Source organism: Oncorhynchus clarkii, chromosome 13, assembly GCF_045791955.1.
Source record: "Oncorhynchus clarkii lewisi isolate Uvic-CL-2024 chromosome 13, UVic_Ocla_1.0, whole genome shotgun sequence".
NCBI lineage: Eukaryota > Metazoa > Chordata > Actinopteri > Salmoniformes > Salmonidae > Oncorhynchus > Oncorhynchus clarkii.
In genome coordinates, this window is record NC_092159.1 from 38,041,660 (window position 1) to 38,059,978 (window position 18,319).

An 18,319-nucleotide genomic window follows, 5' to 3' on the forward strand; every position below is an offset into this window, starting at 1 on the left:
GATCAATAGGAGGACGGGCTCTGTGTAATGGCTGGAATGGAATTCATGGAACGGAGTCCAACATGGTTTTGATGTGTTTGATACCGTTTCATTTAATCCATTCCAGCCATTACAATGAGCCCATCCTCTTATAGATCATCCTACCAGCCTCCTCTACTCTCCACCCCTCCCTTCTACCCCCCACCCACGCCAGCCCGCACAGGCAGGCAGGCAGACCACCGAACGACCAATACCACGGCAACAGAGGGCCATCTCCTAGCAACCCAAAGCCTTGTCAAAGCTTGGCCCTGAGACACACACACACACACACACACACACACACACACACACACACACACAAACACACAAACACAGGCATGGAAGAGGGGGAGTCATGTCGGAGTTAAGGAGAGAGAGGTGATATTCAGATGGACAGTCCGGGATCTTAAGCACTTACAAATGTGTAACATATTGTACGAATTGCCCAAAAATGCTCTCTCTCTCTATATACAGTATATATATATATATATATTTTAAAATATATATCTTTTTCTTTTTCAGGACGTAACATACCATGATAAATGGTAGTACACCATTGTGCACCATTTCCGGGGACCTATTTTGACACTACTTTCAAAACTACTGGCTGTCACGCCCTGACCTTAGAGATCCTTTTTATTCTCTATTCTGGTTAGGTCAGGGTGTGACTAGGGTGGGTAGTCTAGTTTTTTCATTTCTATGTTGGCCTGGTATGGTTCCCAATCAGAGGCAGCTGTCTATCGTTGGCTCCGATTGGGGTTCATATTTAGGCAGCCTTTTCCCACTGGGTTTTTGTGGGATCGTGTCTATGTCTAGTTGCCTGCGAGCACTACGTTAGTTTCACGTTTCGTTTTGCGGTTTTCTCCAATAAACATCAGTTTCATCCAATAAACACGGAACTCTATGCAACACTGCGCCTTGATCCATTAATTCAACCAACGACCGTGAGACTGGCTGATATTATACAAAAGCTCTGGAGCATCCCTTTAGTGAAAAACCTATGAAGGGGAGGAGGAAGAGGTGGTGGAGGAGGAGGAGGAGGAGAGGACTGAGACGACGGAGGTGTGGTGATCAGGGGCGGGGACGCCAGGGATTTGTAAGTGTAGCTTGTGTGAGTGAAACCACAACCAGCCCAATTACTGAAGCCTTCAGTCACTCACTGCTCCTCTCTCTCTCTCTCTCTGAAAGTCTGCCTCTGCCGTCTAACTCTGAGTGTTCTCACAGCGAGTGGCTCCCTACCTCCCTGCAGTGTATGCACTAATAATCACAACTAGAAGCACTGTCTGTCTGAGAACGGTAAGACCCTCTAGACATCAGAGCTGATGTACCGGCACCACCCTCTATATTTTGTTATTTTTTTCACCGCTCCTCTTTAATGACTTGTTACTTTTATCTCTTATTCTCATCCATATTTTTTGAAACTGCACTGTCGGTTAGGGGCTCGTAAGTAAGCATTTCACTGTAAGGTCTACTACACCTGTTGTATTCAGCATTTCACTGTAAGGTCTACTACACCTGTTGTATTCAGCATTTCACTGTAAGGTCTACTACACCTGTTGTATTCAGCATTTCACTGTAAGGTCTACTACACCTGTTGTATTCAGCATTTCACTGTAAGGTCTACTACACCTGTTGTATTCAGCATTTCACTGTAAGGTCTACTACACCTGTTGTATTCAGCATTTCACTGTAAGGTCTACTACACCTGTTGTATTCGGCGCATGTGACTAATACAGTTTGATTTGATTTGCTCTACAGTACAAAGCCCTGACGGAGTTGCTCAATATGAGGCACCAGGCTCTTACACATGCTGTGTTAACATGTTCGTTGATTAATAGTGCAGACATGGAGCGGGACAGGATAGGTCAGAGAGGAGGGGTTGGGGGGGGGGGTGATAGATGGAGTTAGGGTGTGGTGTCTGGGTCCCCCAGGTCACCTGAATCGATTGACCATCTTATTAATTCAAGTTTAAGAGCTGTTTTATGCTGATGATATGTAATATAATTTACACCAAGAGGAATTGTAACAGCTATTACTACATGCCACTTCCTGTTGCGATCATCTTTCCTTGAACTCTATCCACCTCATTTCTCTATCCTTCTCTCATCTACCCTCTTCCGCCCTCCACTCCTTCATCCCATTCGGTCTCTCGCTGTCATACCCGGGGCCCCTCCCTAAGACAGAAGCCCTGGCAGACCAACGAGGGTTACCATGGCAACAGGAGAGAAAATGAGAAAAAGATACACAGAGAGAAAGAGAGGGTGTGAGGCGGAGTAAGAGAGAGAACAGAGAGTACAGAGACAGAGAGAGAGACAGACAGAGAGAGAGACCGAGAGAGAGACCGAGAGAGAGAGAACGAGAGAGAGACCGAAAGAGCGAGAGAGACCGAGAGAGAGAGAGAGAGAGAGACCGAGAGAGAGAGAGAGAGAGAGAGAGAGACAGAGAGAAACACTTCTCTCTGGACAGTTTCACAGGCCTTAACCATTGACTGGCCCAAACATATCAGCCCCCTCTTTCTTCCCCCTCTCTCCCCTTCTCTCACCCTCCCTCTATCCCTCTTTCTGTCAATCTGATTCTGTCTTTCACTCAAAGGGACATCTGATGGAGGGAGAGACTTTTATTCACAGACACGTGCCTAATCTCATCCGGTCTCATAGAGCCACGCCCAACCATACACACACACAAACACGCAAGAACACAAACCCACACAAACCCACACACACCCACCTGTTCGAGGTGATAGGTGGAGTCGATGCGTGGTTTGATCTTGCCCTGCCTATAGAGGTCCAGGATGGTGGTCATGGCCTGCAGGATGACCTCCACCTCTCCGTCCAGGTAGCCCAGGTGGAAGCCACACACTGACTTGTTGTTCTGGATCAGGCTGAGCGTGTGGATGGAGAACTGGTGGTACCAGGTCTTAGCCACCGCCAGAAGGTTCTTCTTCTGGCCTGCTAGCATGTTAGCTGCACCTGCAAGGGGAGAGAGCACAAAGGGTCAAAGGGTGTTAAAACGGGTGTTAAAGGGTGTTAAAACGGGCGTTAAAGGGCATTAAAACGGGTGTTAAAGGGTGTTAAAACAGGTGTTAAAACGGGTGTTAAAGGGTGTTAAAACAGGTGTTAAAGGGCGTTAAAACGGGTGTTAAAGGGTGTTAAAACAGGTGTTAAAGGGTGTTAAAACGGGGGTGTTAAAGGGTGTTAAAACAGGTGTTAAAGGGCTTTAAAACGGGTGTTAAAGGGTGTTAAAACAGGTGTTAAAGGGCTTTAAAACGGGTGTTAAAGGGTGTTAAAACAGGTGTTAAAGGGCGTTAAAACGGGTGTTAAAGGGCGTTAAAACGGGTGTTAAAGGGTGTTAAAACGGGTGTTAAAGGGTGTTAAAACGGGTGTTAAAGGGTGTTAAAACGGGTGTTAAAGGGCGTTAAAACGGGTGTTAAAGGGCGTTAAAACGGGTGTTAAAGGGTGTTAAAACGGGTGTTAAAGGGCGTTAAAGCGGGTGTTAAAGGGCGTTAAAACGGGTGTTAAAGGGCGTTAAAACGGGTGTTAAAGGGTGTTAAAACGGGTGTTAAAGGGCGTTAAAACGGGTGTTAAAGGGTGTTAAAACGGGTGTTAAAGGGTGTTAAAACGGGTGTTAAAGGGTGTTAAAACGGGTGTTAAAGGGCGTTAAAACGGGTGTTAAAGGGTGTTAAAATGCGTTAAAAACGGGTGTGTATGTGTGTGTGTGTGTGTGTGTGTGTGTGTGTGTGTGTGAATGGGGCAGGGGTCCTTGTGTCGGTTTTATTCTCAGTGTAGGGTCAGTTTGGGTCTGTGTATAATTGATTGACTGATCAGCCATTGTTCCCCAGTCCACTTCAGTCTCATTATCTACCCCAACTCCCTCTTTCTCCCTCTACCTCCCTTGCTCTGGCCTTACCCTCTCTGCCCTCAACTTTGTTTTCACCGGGTCCCCCTCTTTTATCTCTCTTTAAACATGATCTTTTCAGTATGTCCCATTTTCAGTGCCATTTTCCCGATGGACAGTTCTATAGCCAGGCTGAGGTCCTGGCAGGTACCACATAGCCTACAATCCTCAACCACTCACTCACCCACCCACCCACCCACTCCCTCCTCTCTTCCTCTTTTCTTTCCCCCGTTCTGCCTCTCTTCCTTTATGCTCTCAGTCTCTTTCCAGTTCCCTCTCGCTGTCCTCCCTCCCAGCCTCACTTTCCACACATCCCCTTTTCTCTCTCAATCTCTGTTCTCATAACCCTCTCTGCCCTCCTCTCTCTCTCTTTCTCGCTCTGTCTCATCCTCTCTCTTTCACGATCTCCCTCTCTCCCGTGGATGGGACACAAAAGCGTGCTTAGAGAGAGGAGGGGGAGCTGGAGAGGTTTTCAGTCTGCTACATTCAGACATTCCAGGTTCCGTGTGGATAGAACGCCCATTGTCCCGCCATGCATACTTCTGATAAACTGGTAGAGGAGCAGCAAGGAGGGAGGGGGAGTGTTGGGGTGGGGGGGTAGAGAAGGGTTGAGTGGGTGAATGGATCAGGGTGGGACCACCATGCTGGGTAGTTGGTTAGTCTTCTTTGCAACATGCAGAAGGCAAGGCCCTGTTCTCCAGGCATGCCTCCCCAGCCCACTGTCCCATGCATGCCATGCCCGCTGCAAACTGGCATCATCACAGAGCGAGACTACAGAGGCCTTCCCACAGACCACACACACACACACACACACACACACACACACACACACACACACACACACACACACACACACACACACACACACACACACACACACACACACTGAGGACATGGACCCCTGTAGGGAAGCAGTGCACCCAGGAAGGGCCTAATAATTCACAACCCTTTGTGTGTGTTTTGTGCACACTGTGCTATTTGTGTTCTAAACCACTGGTATTGATATGTGTGGAAATAAAGCAAAGTATAATTGAGGTCTTTTGTCCTTCCTGTCTCACCGTAGGTGATGAGCTTGCCCATGGGCTTCAGCAGGTTGTACGCCTTGTGGGTGTCTGAGCCTCCCAGAGGATCCAGCACAATATCCAGCCCTGGAGGAGAGGAGAGGAGAGGAGAGGAGAGGAGAGGAGAGGAGAGGAGAGGGGGAAAGACAGCGAGAGGTAGTCAGTACAGCTCAATGTTGCTTGGTTGGTATCGTATTAGAATGCCGGTGGTGTAGAGGGAGGAAGGCAGGCGTTGCTATGTTTTTGCAGAGCAGTTCATACATATGCCAAACGACGGGAGGGGGAGAGAACGCTGGAATTCTACTCATTTTAATGTCACTGATAAGACAAGGAATAAACATCATCCCATCCTAGACTGTTGGACTTCCATTCCCAGGTAGTGATTTCTTGGAGAGAATAAATAACCAACTAAAGCAACGTATTATATATATTTGCTCATGCTGCCTCGATCTTTCCCAATTATGTTTTTTTTCAGTGAATGTGGGTCTCCTTAAAGTGGGTTAGTCCTCCTCTCCTCTCCTCTCCTCTCCTCGGTCCATTAGCTGATAGGCCCATTGATTCACAAGGCTTTCAGGAGGACCCTGCCCTAACTTAGCCACAGTCACACAGACTAATTTGACATGTTCTTCTGTCCAAAATGTCAGTCACACACCTCTCTGTCTCTGTCTCTGTCTCTGTCTGTGTCTCTCTCTCTCTCTCTCTGTCTCTGTCTGTGTCTCTCTCTCTCTCTCTCTGTGTCTCTGTCTCTGTCTGTGTCTCTGTCTGTGTCTCTCTCTCTCTCTCTCTCTCTCTCTCTCTCTCTCTCTCTCTCTCTCTCTCTCTCTCTCTCTCTCTGTCTCTGTCTCTGTCTCTGTCTCTGTCTCTGTCTCTGTCTCTCTCTCTGTCTCTGTCTCTGTCTCTCTCTCACTCTCTCTGCTGCTGGGAGGGGTACTACCAAGTGAGCTTCTGGTATAAAATCCTCCACCCTGCTTCTATGTAACCAGAGGTAAGTGAGTAAAGAGTGAGGAATTGGAGGACGTTCTGTTTCGGTGATGAGCGATGAATTGAATGTCTCCTAAGGCAGAAAGTGGTACGAATCTTATGTGCCCTGGCCTTGGGGATACGTTGGGGGATGTGATCCACACTGAGTCACAGGCTTCTCAAATACTTTGTCTGAGTGGAAAAACACTTTTCTGTCTAGTGCCTATTACACCTCCGACCGTCTCAAATGCACCCCAGCTATCAGGGCTGAGAGTCGTGACACAGCGAAATGGAAACATCTAGCAGTTTGTTATCTGCAAATGGAACACAATTTTACGAACACAACATTGCAACTACAGAGTATTCCTTAGGACCAATGGCTGCATGACCCAGGGCCCATTAGCCATCTCAGTATAAGTATCTCATGGATCATATTGTGGAAATTATGGGTCACACCATGCTTGTGTCCTAAATGGCGCCCTATTCCCTATGTAGTGAACTACTTTCGACTAGGGCCCATAAGGTGCACTATATACAGTGAGGGAAAAAAGTATTTGATCCCCTGCTGATTTTGTACGTTTGCCCACTGACAAAGAAATGATCAGTCTATAATTTTAATGGTAGGTTTATTTGAACAGTGAGAGACAGAATAACAACAAAAAAATCTAGAAAAACGCATGTCAAAATTGTTATAAATTGATTTGCATTTTAATGAGGGAAATAAGTATTTGGCCCCTCTGCAAAACATGACTTAGTACTTGGTGGAAAAACCCTTGTTGGCAATCAGAGGTCAGACGTTTCTTGTAGACGGCCACCAGGTTTGCACATATCTCAGGAGGGATTTTGTCCCACTCCTCTTTGCAGATCTTCTCCAAGTCATTAAGGTTTTGAGGCTGACGTTTGGCAACTCGAACCTTCAGCTCCCTCCACAGATTGTCTATGGGATTAAGGTCTGGAGACTGGCTAGGCCACTCCAGGACCTGAATGTGCTTCTTCTTGAGCCACTCCTTTGTTGCCTTGACCGTGTGTTTTGGGTCATTGTCATGCTGGAATACCCTCCACGACCCATTTTCAATGCCCTGGCTAAGGGAAGGAGGTTCTCACCCAAGATTTGACGGTACATGGACCCGTCCATCGTCCCTTTGATGCGGTAAAAGTTGCCCTGTCCCCTTAGCAGAAAAACACCCCCAAAGCATAATGTTTCCACCTCCATGTTTGACAGTGGGGATGGTGTTCTTGGGGTCATAGGCAGCATTCCTCCTCCTCCAAACACAGCGAGTCTAGTTGATGCCAAAGAGCTCCATTTTGGTCTCATCTGACCACAACACTTTAACCCAGTTGTCCTCTGAATCATTCAGATGTTCATTGGCAAACTTCAGACGGGCATGTATACAGTGCCTTGCGAAAGTATTCGGCCCCCTTGAACTTTGCGACCTTTTGCCACATTTCAGGCTTCAAACATAAAGATATAAAACTGTATTTTTTTGTGAAGAATCAACAACAAGTGGGACACAATCATGAAGTGGAACGACATTTATTGGATATTTCAAACTTTTTTAACAAATCAAAAACTGAAAAATTGGGCGTGCAAAATTATTGAGCCAAGGTGGAGAGTTTGGAATCTGATTGATTGATTGCTTCTGTGGACAGGTGACTTTTATACAGGTAACAAACTGAGATTAGGAGCACTCCTTTTAAGAGTGTGCTCCTAAATCTCAGCTCGTTACCTGTATAAAAGACACCTGGGAGCCAGAAATCTTTCTGATTGAGAGTGGGTCAAATACATATACTTATTTCCCTCATTAAAATGCAAATCAATTTATAACATTTTTGACATGCGTTTTTTCTAGATTTTTTTGTTGTTATTCTGTCTCTCACTGTTCAAATAAACCTACCATTAAAATTATAGACTGATAATTTCTTTGTCAGTGGGCAAACGTACAAAATCAGCAGGGGATCAAATACTTTCCCCACTCACTGTAGGCATTGGGGTTTCATTTGAAACGCAGCCCATCTCAGTGCAGTAAGATAGGTCAGATGACCCCTGACCTCTCACCTTTGGGGCTGATCTTGCGGACCTCCTCCACGTAGTCCCGTGTACGGTAGTCAATGCAGTGCGTGACTCCGCCCTGGCTGATGGTCTCGTGCTTACTGGCCGACGCCGTCCCGAACACGGTCACATCCTTCACTGTCTGGCACAGCTGGGTGGCCGCGATGCCCACCCCACCTAGAGAGAGAGAGAGGTTGTTAAGAGAAAACGTAGAGATGATAGATGTTGCTGTAGGTTATACGTCCTGCCCTGTTATAGTATAACAGAGACAAAAGCTCCCAACATGTCATACACATAAACCCATAAACCCAATAGATTACATTTCTTAATTGTTGCTTTTTGTTTATATATTATTATTGTTGCTCAAACATATTGTTCATTTACAGTGTAATACAGTGTGTAATACTAATATATACATTGTGTGTAATACAGTGTGTAATACTAATATATACATTGTGTGTAGTACAGTGTGTAATACTAATATATACATTGTGTGTAATACAGTGTGTAATACTAATATATACATTGTGTGTAGTACAGTGTGTAATACTAATATATACATTGTGTGTAATACAGTGTGTAATACTAATATATACATTGTGTGTAATACAGTGTGTAATACTAATATATACATTGTGTGTAATACAGTGTGTAATACTAATATATACATTGTGTGTAATACAGTGTGCAATACTAATATATACATTGTGTGTAATACAGTGTGTAATACTAATATATACATTGTGTGTAATACAGTGTGTAATAATAGTATATACATTTTGTGTAATACAGTGTGTAATACTAATATATACATTGTGTGTAATACAGTGTGTAATAATAGTATATACATTTTGTGTAATACAGTGTGTAATACTAATATATACATTGTGTGTAATACTAGTATATACAATGTGTGTAATACAGTGTGTAATACTAATATATACATTGTGTGTAATACAGTGTGTAATACTAATATATACATTGTGTGTAATACAGTGTGTAATACTAATATATACATTGTGTGTAATACAGTGTGTAATACTAATATATACATTGTGTGTAATACAGTGTGTAATACTAGTATATACATTGTGTGTAATACAGTGTGTAATACTAATATATACATTGTGTGTAATACTAGTATATACAATGTGTGTAATACAGTGTGTTATACTAATATATACATTGTGTGTAATACAGTGTGTAATACTAATATATACATTGTGTGTAATACTGTGTAATACTAATATATACATTGTGTGTAATACAGTGTGTAATACAGTGTGTAATACTAATATATACATTGTGTGTAATACAGCGTGTAATACTAGTATATACATTGTGTGTAATACTAGTATATACATTGTGTGTAATACAGCGTGTAATACTAATATATACATTGTGTGTAGTACAGTGTGTAATACTAATATATACATTGTGTGTAGTACAGTGTGTAATACTAATATATACATTGTGTGTAATACAGTGTGTAATACTAATATATACATTGTGTGTAATACAGTGTGTAATACTAATATATACATTGTGTGTAATACAGTGTGTAATACTAGTATATACATTGTGTGTAATACAGTGTGTAATACTAGTATATACATTGTGTGTAATACAGTGTGTAATACTAGTATATACATTGTGTGTAATACAGCGTGTAATACTAATATATACATTGTGTGTAGTACAGTGTGTAATACTAATATATACATTGTGTGTAGTACAGTGTGTAATACTAATATATACATTGTGTGTAATACAGTGTGTAATACTAATATATACATTGTGTGTAATACAGTGTGTAATACTAATATATACATTGTGTGTGTAATACTAATATATACATTGTGTGTAATACAGTGTGTAATACTAATATATACATTGTGTGTAATACAGTGTGTAATACTAATATATACATTGTGTGTAATACAGTGTGCAATACTAATATATACATTGTGTGTAATACAGTGTGTAATACTAATATATACATTGTGTGTAATACAGTGTGTAATAATAGTATATACATTTTGTGTAATACAGTGTGTAATACTAATATATACATTGTGTGTAATACTAGTATATACAATGTGTGTAATACAGTGTGTAATACTAATATATACATTGTGTGTAATACAGTGTGTAATACTAATATATACATTGTGTGTAATACAGTGTGTAATACTAATATATACATTGTGTGTAATACAGTGTGTAATACTAATATATACATTGTGTGTAATACAGTGTGTAATACTAGTATATACATTGTGTGTAATACAGTGTGTAATACTAATATATACATTGTGTGTAATACTAGTATATACAATGTGTGTAATACAGTGTGTTATACTAATATATACATTGTGTGTAATACAGTGTGTAATACTAATATATACATTGTGTGTAATACTGTGTAATACTAATATATACATTGTGTGTAATACAGTGTGTAATACAGTGTGTAATACTAATATATACATTGTGTGTAATACAGCGTGTAATACTAGTATATACATTGTGTGTAATACTAGTATATACATTGTGTGTAATACAGCGTGTAATACTAATATATACATTGTGTGTAGTACAGTGTGTAATACTAATATATACATTGTGTGTAGTACAGTGTGTAATACTAATATATACATTGTGTGTAATACAGTGTGTAATACTAATATATACATTGTGTGTAATACAGTGTGTAATACTAATATATACATTGTGTGTAATACAGTGTGTAATACTAGTATATACATTGTGTGTAATACAGTGTGTAATACTAGTATATACATTGTGTGTAATACAGTGTGTAATACTAGTATATACATTGTGTGTAATACAGCGTGTAATACTAATATATACATTGTGTGTAGTACAGTGTGTAATACTAATATATACATTGTGTGTAGTACAGTGTGTAATACTAATATATACATTGTGTGTAATACAGTGTGTAATACTAATATATACATTGTGTGTAATACAGTGTGTAATACTAATATATACATTGTGTGTGTAATACTAATATATACATTGTGTGTAATACAGTGTGTAATACTAATATATACATTGTGTGTAATACAGTGTGTAATACTAATATATACATTGTGTGTAATACAGTGTGTAATACTAATATATACATTGTGTGTAATACAGTGTGTAATACAGTGTGTAATATTAATATATACATTGTGTGTAAAACAGTGTGTAATACAGTGTGTAATACTAATATATATATTGTGTGTACTACAGTGTGTAATACTAACATATACATTGTGTGTAATACAGTGTGTAATACTAACATATGCATTGTGTGTAATACCAAGATATACATTGTGTGTAATACAGTGTGTAATAATAATATATACATTGTGTGTAGTACAGTGTGTAATACTAATATATACATTGTGTGTAATACAGTGTGTAATACTAATATATACATTGTGTGTAGTACAGTGTGTAATAATAATATATACATTGTGTGTAATACAGTGTGTAATACTAATATATACATTGTGTGTAATACAGTGTGTAATACTAGTATATACATTGTGTGTAGTACAGTGTGTAATACTAATATATACATTGTGTGTAATACAGTGTGTAATACTAATATATACATTGTGTGTAGTACAGTGTGTAATAATAATATATACATTGTGTGTAATACAGTGTGTAATACTAATATATACATTGTGTGTAATACAGTGTGTAATACTAGTATATACATTGTGTGTAATACAGCGTGTAATACTAATATATACATTGTGTGTAATACAGTGTGTAATACTAATATATACATTGTGTGTAATACAGCGTGTAATACTAATATATACATTGTGTGTAATACAGTGTCTAATACTAATATATACATTGTGTGTAATACAGTGTGTAATTCTAATATATACATTGTGTGTAATACTAGTATATACATTGTGTGTAATACAGTGTGTAATACTAATATATACATTGCTTTGGCGACCGTGGCGACCACCCATTCATGCCAATAAAGCAGAGCGAGGATAGGGTGGTTAAGACTTGTGTATGTATCCCGTAGTTTTCTACCTAGCTGTTTCTCTAAGCAGAGTATCTATGGGGAGGAAGTACAATACCAAATAACTTCTATCCAAGCTTCACTAGCCATTACCTCAAGAGATACTCACTCAGGGAGACACCTCCAACTCGATTCAACTCAGCTGATATAAATATGTCTTGAGGCACCCATAAATGCCATTATGTACATCCATTCTATTGCAGGGAAATGTGATTTGTTTTGTTTACTGTGACAGGCCAGGTCAGTCAATAAGAGGCTGGCTGTGTGTGTGTGTGGCTCAGGAGTAAGTAAGGAGAGCATTAAACACACATCACATTACCTCCTACCCGCCGCCCTGGGCAGAAAGGAACACCCACACAAAGACGTAGAGACACACAAACATCCACAACTACAGAAAGTGGCCATTGTACGTGAAATGACACTGGTTGACTTTAGCTCCATGCAAGATGACCTGACTAAGAATCTAGGGTAATTTGGGGTATTTGTTTTGGCTATGGGAGCAATGTGTGACACGGGGTCAAGAAAACAAGAATACATTGTTTCGTAACTGTGCCAGTTGAAGCAAAACCTTCGCATATGGGAATACATCTTTGAAACGACGAACAATGTATTGTCTGTGATGACCTTTGTAGACAAAGTGGCAGCTGTGTGAGAGCATTGCTTTCTGTAGGTGTAACTTACATCAGCATGGCTGAATGATGTAGTATCGGTGTGTGTATGATTCGCTGTTTCTGAACATACTGTATGTGTGTGTGTGTGTGTGTGTGTGTGTGTCACTGTGTGTGTCACTGTGTGTGTCTTAAGCCTGGTCTCAATAGGTTACTGTGGGGCAGAGAGGACAAAGAGGACAGAGGGAGGCTGACTGGATGGAGCACGTGAACTGAACATGACCCATAAAGGTCACTCATGCCTGACCAAGTAAAGGCCGCGTCTTATCTGAGGCCAGAGCCAATTGAGCAACGCAAACAGAGCTTTCACAACACAGACATTTACATTCAAACAGACGCCCGTCTCAAGCATATTTAAACTGCCGTGGTTGACTGTGGTTATCATCAGCAACATGTTGAGATGGAGTTGTGGTCTACTGCCTTGGTCACACTCACTCACACACCATAAGCTTGAGTAGACAGAGACAAAAGTAACCAAGGAGAGGTTATATTTCAATCTATTGTAGTCGCTGGTTGCTAAGTCTTACAGGCAGACCTCCTCTCCCCTTTGACTCTTACAAAGAAAAGAATCAAGAACGGGACCAATTCCCTCCTGGCTCTGCTCTGAGGAGACCTTGAGCCTATGGGAACTCAATAGACATTTCTCACTGTGTTCAAGCCTGGCAAGGAAAAAGAGGGAAGGTCGGCGTCCCAAATGACACCTACGTGGTGCACTAACTTTGACCAGGGCCAATATGGCTTTGGTCAAAAGTAGTGCACTGTGTAGGGAAGAGGGTATCATTTGGAACGCAGGCAAGAACTTGATGAAATAACAAGAGCAACGGTGTTGCTGTTGGATGGCATTGTCAGTGAGTCAGCCTGCCTCCTAACAGCTAGAACTATCTCTCCCTGTCGTTCTGTCCTCAGAGAGAAACCAAGTTTGCGTTGCCAGGGAAACCCAGGCCAAATTGGCGGCGACGACTGAGCAAAGGAGCCATTTTGATTCATTGGCTGTTTTTCCTCCAGGCAAAACAGGAGGCATTTGGAGGCAATCAGAAGCTCATCCAGGGGTAATATGTGACAGATCAGCCAGTAACACCCACCCAATAACCATATAACGACTTACCTAAAGCCAGCTGAGAGTAGACGAGTGTGTATGCAGGTGTGGAGGTGGAGAGATGAGAAATTGCTTAACCTGAAGGATGCCAAAAAAGGAGAGCCTTTTTATATGCTTCCTCGCAACATGGACTTCTGCTCCCAAATATACTTTGATATTGCAAACCAGTAATGTGTGTAGTCAATATGAAGTGTTTAGGCTGTCGGGGTAGGACATAGTTTTGATATTTTCGAGTTGGCGCCTGCCTATATCTCCCGACCACTCTGTCCCACTCTTCCACCTGTGTTAGATAGGGAGGAGGGGGCACCCGTGTCTGGCTGGAACCCCCTGAGAACCACAGATCCAGGGCCTGTCTGCCCGTCTTGTGACTGATCCCCCATCACAAGACCCAGTCCAGCACTGCCAAGAGCCCCCACCCCCCCAACACAGAGAGAGAGATAAGCTGAGGTAGGAGAGAGACTGCAGACAGAAACAGTCTGGATGAAAAGTCTGTTCATATCTGCTAATCTTCACAAATATGTGCTCAGATTAAACAGTTAACCCATCGGTAACCCATTGTTTTGGTTCACATTGTTCTCTTGGTATTTCTCACTAGATTCTCCCAAACCTCCTCCCTCTCTCCCCTGTCAGTGCCCCCTTTCCATCTCTCTCTCTCATCTGCTGTATATGTGGACCAGGGCAATCTGTCTCTCTTTCCATTCCTTGTCTTCCTGTTTTTTCTTCCCTTCATTCTCCTGGCAATGTGACGTGAGGTCGTCCCGTGAACACGAACCCATTGCCTGAACACTAAATCATTGTCTGTGCGAAGATGGCAACTTAAGCAAATTCCCGCGCCTAATTCCATTCGTTCTGCTTGGGATTCAATTGAATTGGTTTCACTGAGAAAATTACGGGGCCGTCAAAAGCGCTGTCTTCTCTCTCTGTCCCTCGTCTACTGACCAGGGTGTGTAGGGAGGAACAGCACGCACGCACGCACGCACGCACGCACACACGCACGCACGCACACACACACACACACACACACACACACACACACACACACACACACACACACACACACACACACACACACACACACACACACACACACACACACACACACACACACACACACACACCTCTTTTGGCACCAAATACACTCTGGGTCTCAATAACACGCTCTTCTTGACTGAATAGGAATTTTGTCCAAAACACTGTGGAATTCACTTTACTATTTAGTCCAGTATGATGTGTGTGTCCACACCCAGAGTTCAACGTGAGGAGAGGGTGGGGCCACTAAATGTTGTTGAGATTTCACAAAGGGAAGGAGAACACTCAAACCTCCTACTACTCATACCATAGTACAGTCAGTGCACACAGGCACTTTCTCACAGTCATCCACACACTGACCACATCTGTCTGAACGGTGCTTAAGAGGTAAGCTTGCTCGGCCACTTCCTCATATAGAGCTAGTTTCTTAGCATAACTCAAATGGAGAAGCTAACGCACCTCAGACCGTGCTTACTGTCACTTCGAAGCTAAAAAGGCTAGGTTGTGGTTATAGGTGTGGGCCCTATGGTGCTAGCAATGCTAACACTAGTGAGCATGCGTGCTAATGCTAATCCCGGAGAGATGTGGGGCCACTCATGTCACGTCAGGGTTCCATGCTGTCTGCCCCCGTGTCATTCTCTGTGCCTCCCCTCTCCAGGCGTACCCTCTCCCACACCCTATCATTAGCCTGTCGTGCCTGTGGCTCACAAAGAATGGAATAAAACCATAAACCCAAGAATCCTATCGTTAGCAAAGGGACGGTGAACAAGAGATCAACAAGTCGGACATGATTGAGCAACGTTTCTTTCTCTGTTATTGTGCAAATCCTACACGAGGCTCACGTGTGTGTGTGTGTGAGCATAGCACGGGAGTGGGTGTGTGTCTGTGTCTGCTACAAGGAGAGATGACTCCGTGCTACGTACCATAGTGTTGTCCCCTTGCTCTGTGGAGCTGTGAACTCGCTGAGTGTTTTAGTATGCTTTCTCGTAGGGTAGGTTCCACTCTGTACCACCTATAGGATGCACTTTTCTAGTGACTGGGTGAGTGAATTCACAACACACATCCTGTGCGAGAAGGCAGAACCTGCGATTTCCTGAGTGAGAATTCACACAATGCCAACGCACACAGAGAAAGTAACAAACACATACACTCATTGTACACACAAACACAAACAGACATGTTCTCATGAAACCCACTGATAACCATGCACAAACAAACACATTCTTCCTAACACAAACTCACAACGTAGAAAAATAAATACCAACTCAAATGTACAGACATACACACCTGTGTGTGTGTGTGTGTGTGTGTGTGTGTGTGGGTGGAGGGGCTTAAGTTGAATGGGGTCAGAAGGCAACGGTTGTGAGTGAGAGTGTATTCTGATTGGAGGGTGGGTTGGAGGTTGGAGTGGAGGGGAGGCTGCGGAGGGGAGGTTGCATGCCCTGGTTTTCCTGTGCTATCAGTGCAGCTGATCTGCGTCTGGGTATGATGCCAGCCAGCTAGGCCCAGAAAACAAACACAACCAGGACTCCTCTCCTCTCCTCTCCAACACAGCTCTTATTAGCATTCACTGAACTAGGGTAAGCCATACAGCACCGGGGTAGTCAGACAGTGGGGAGTCATTGTAGACTGCGAAAGGATATGCTGAAATAGAGACATGATTTGTCTGAAATTGTAGGACAAACTAACAAAGTGATATTCTGTCTGTATTTCATATTGAGCGACATCTTACATTCTTAGAGAAAAAGGTGCTATCTAGAACCTAAAACGTTTCGGCTGTCCCCATAGGATAACCCTTTGAAGAACCATTTTTAGTACCAGGTAGAGCCCCTTTGGGTTCCATGTGGAAACCTTTCCACAGAGGGTTCTACCTGGACTCTAAAAGGGTTCTCCTATAGGGACAGCTGAATAACCCTTTTGGAACCCTTTTTCTAAGAGTGTAGAGTGAGCAGGTAACATCAACAACTCTGTACTTTTCTCTATACTCTGACACCTCTTTCTCTTCTCTTCCATTATCGTCTTCCTCTCCTCTCCTCTCCTCTCCTCTCCTCTCCTCTCCTCTCCTCTCCTCTCCTCTCCTCTCCTCTCCTCTCCTCTCCTCTCCTCTCCTCTCCTCTCTCTAATGTGGATACAGGGTAATGTTAGTCAGACCAATCAGGCCAAGGCCCAGTCAAGTGTGTATGTACGTGTGTGTGTGTATGTGTGTGTGTGCATGCGCACGTGTGTGTTAATGTGCGTGTGTGTGTTAGTGGGCGTGGTGGCATGCAGGGCTGCTGGTCAGACCTAATCCATAAACACAGGGTTCAGTTCAGGGAGAGGTTGCAGGAAAAGGCTCTTGGCCGGGCACAGTGGACCCCCCCCAAACATATCCAAATGTCACTGCACTCCTTCCCTTGCCCTGTCCCTCTGGAGAAAACAAAGGGGGAAATGTATGCACTCTCCCCGATGATGAGGTATCGAGCACTGATACGCCATGGTCATGAGGAGCCTCCCCGGTGGGAGTCATGCAGAGGGGGGAGGAGGGGAGGTGGAGGACGGGAGGATGCAGATGTGCGAGCCCAGCGGACAGAGAGGGCGGGATGGTAGGAGAACAACATGCCATTGTTCGGGGAGAGGGGACAGGAACGGCCGGCCCACAGGCCCACGAGAGAGAGAGGCAGCTGGGGTCAGTCAACGTTCACGGTTCACACACAGCCATGACACTGACACGCCAGTGTCTTAGCTGAAGTCTCTTCTCTCGGGTACAAGGACAGAGTTGGCCTATGTAATCTCCAGAGAGCTAAAACACTGACAGTGGCAATTATGTTGGAGAGGAGAGGACATACAGTATCTTTCCTTGTCATGAGGTGGGTGGGGGGTGGTGCTGCTGCAGGCAATGAGCTAGACACCTCTCTGCCTGGGTCCTCACAGTGGGAGTCAACAAGTTAGCAGCCTGTTGACAGCGCCAAGCAGCACCCCCATAGAGCCACATAGAGCTCTAGAAGTCTCTCATTCACCAGCATGGCTCTACGGCACCACAGGCCGATAAGAGGGAAGAAACCAAGTAACATTGATGAAGAGACTGATGACAGCGGAAGCAGAAGATTTGCTCATCAAACAATGACTCTGTGGTCGCCACGATAAGAAGCCGGCTGTTGATCTATATATTGATTTATTGCCAGTAAAAAATATGACAGACAATTAAATAATATCTGTCTGGCCATGCCCTGAGACTGGATATGAGAAATGGCTCCTTGTGTGTACCACCCACGGTTTTAATATACCATAGCTGTACAAACGGAGTCACTGAATCCTGTTAAAAAGCTGTCTGTGTTCACTATTAAAGACATGCGTCTTGTAAAACTGTAGGTTAAAGATATGGTTCAAATAGGTGGTTGTGTTTTTAATCTCGGCGGTGCAAGAGCAAGACAGACATCCACTGACACACAACGACCCTAATAGAAAAGCATGCACGTACTGTACCATTAGTGCGGTTGC

General features: G+C 43.0%; 1 protein-coding gene across 1 annotated transcript in view; it reads right to left on the bottom strand.

The window, feature by feature from the left end:
• The window catches only part of LOC139364646 (synaptic vesicle membrane protein VAT-1 homolog), a 41,881-nt gene that overhangs the window by 4,626 nt on the left and 18,936 nt on the right, over positions 1-18,319 (bottom strand). The window contains exons 3-5 of the mRNA XM_071101570.1: positions 7,990-8,160; positions 4,971-5,060; positions 2,746-2,987 (exon numbers count right to left, since the gene is read on the bottom strand). Of these exons, the coding sequence (XP_070957671.1) occupies positions 2,746-2,987; positions 4,971-5,060; positions 7,990-8,160 (503 nt within the window). The remainder of the gene's footprint in view (positions 1-2,745; positions 2,988-4,970; positions 5,061-7,989; positions 8,161-18,319) is intronic.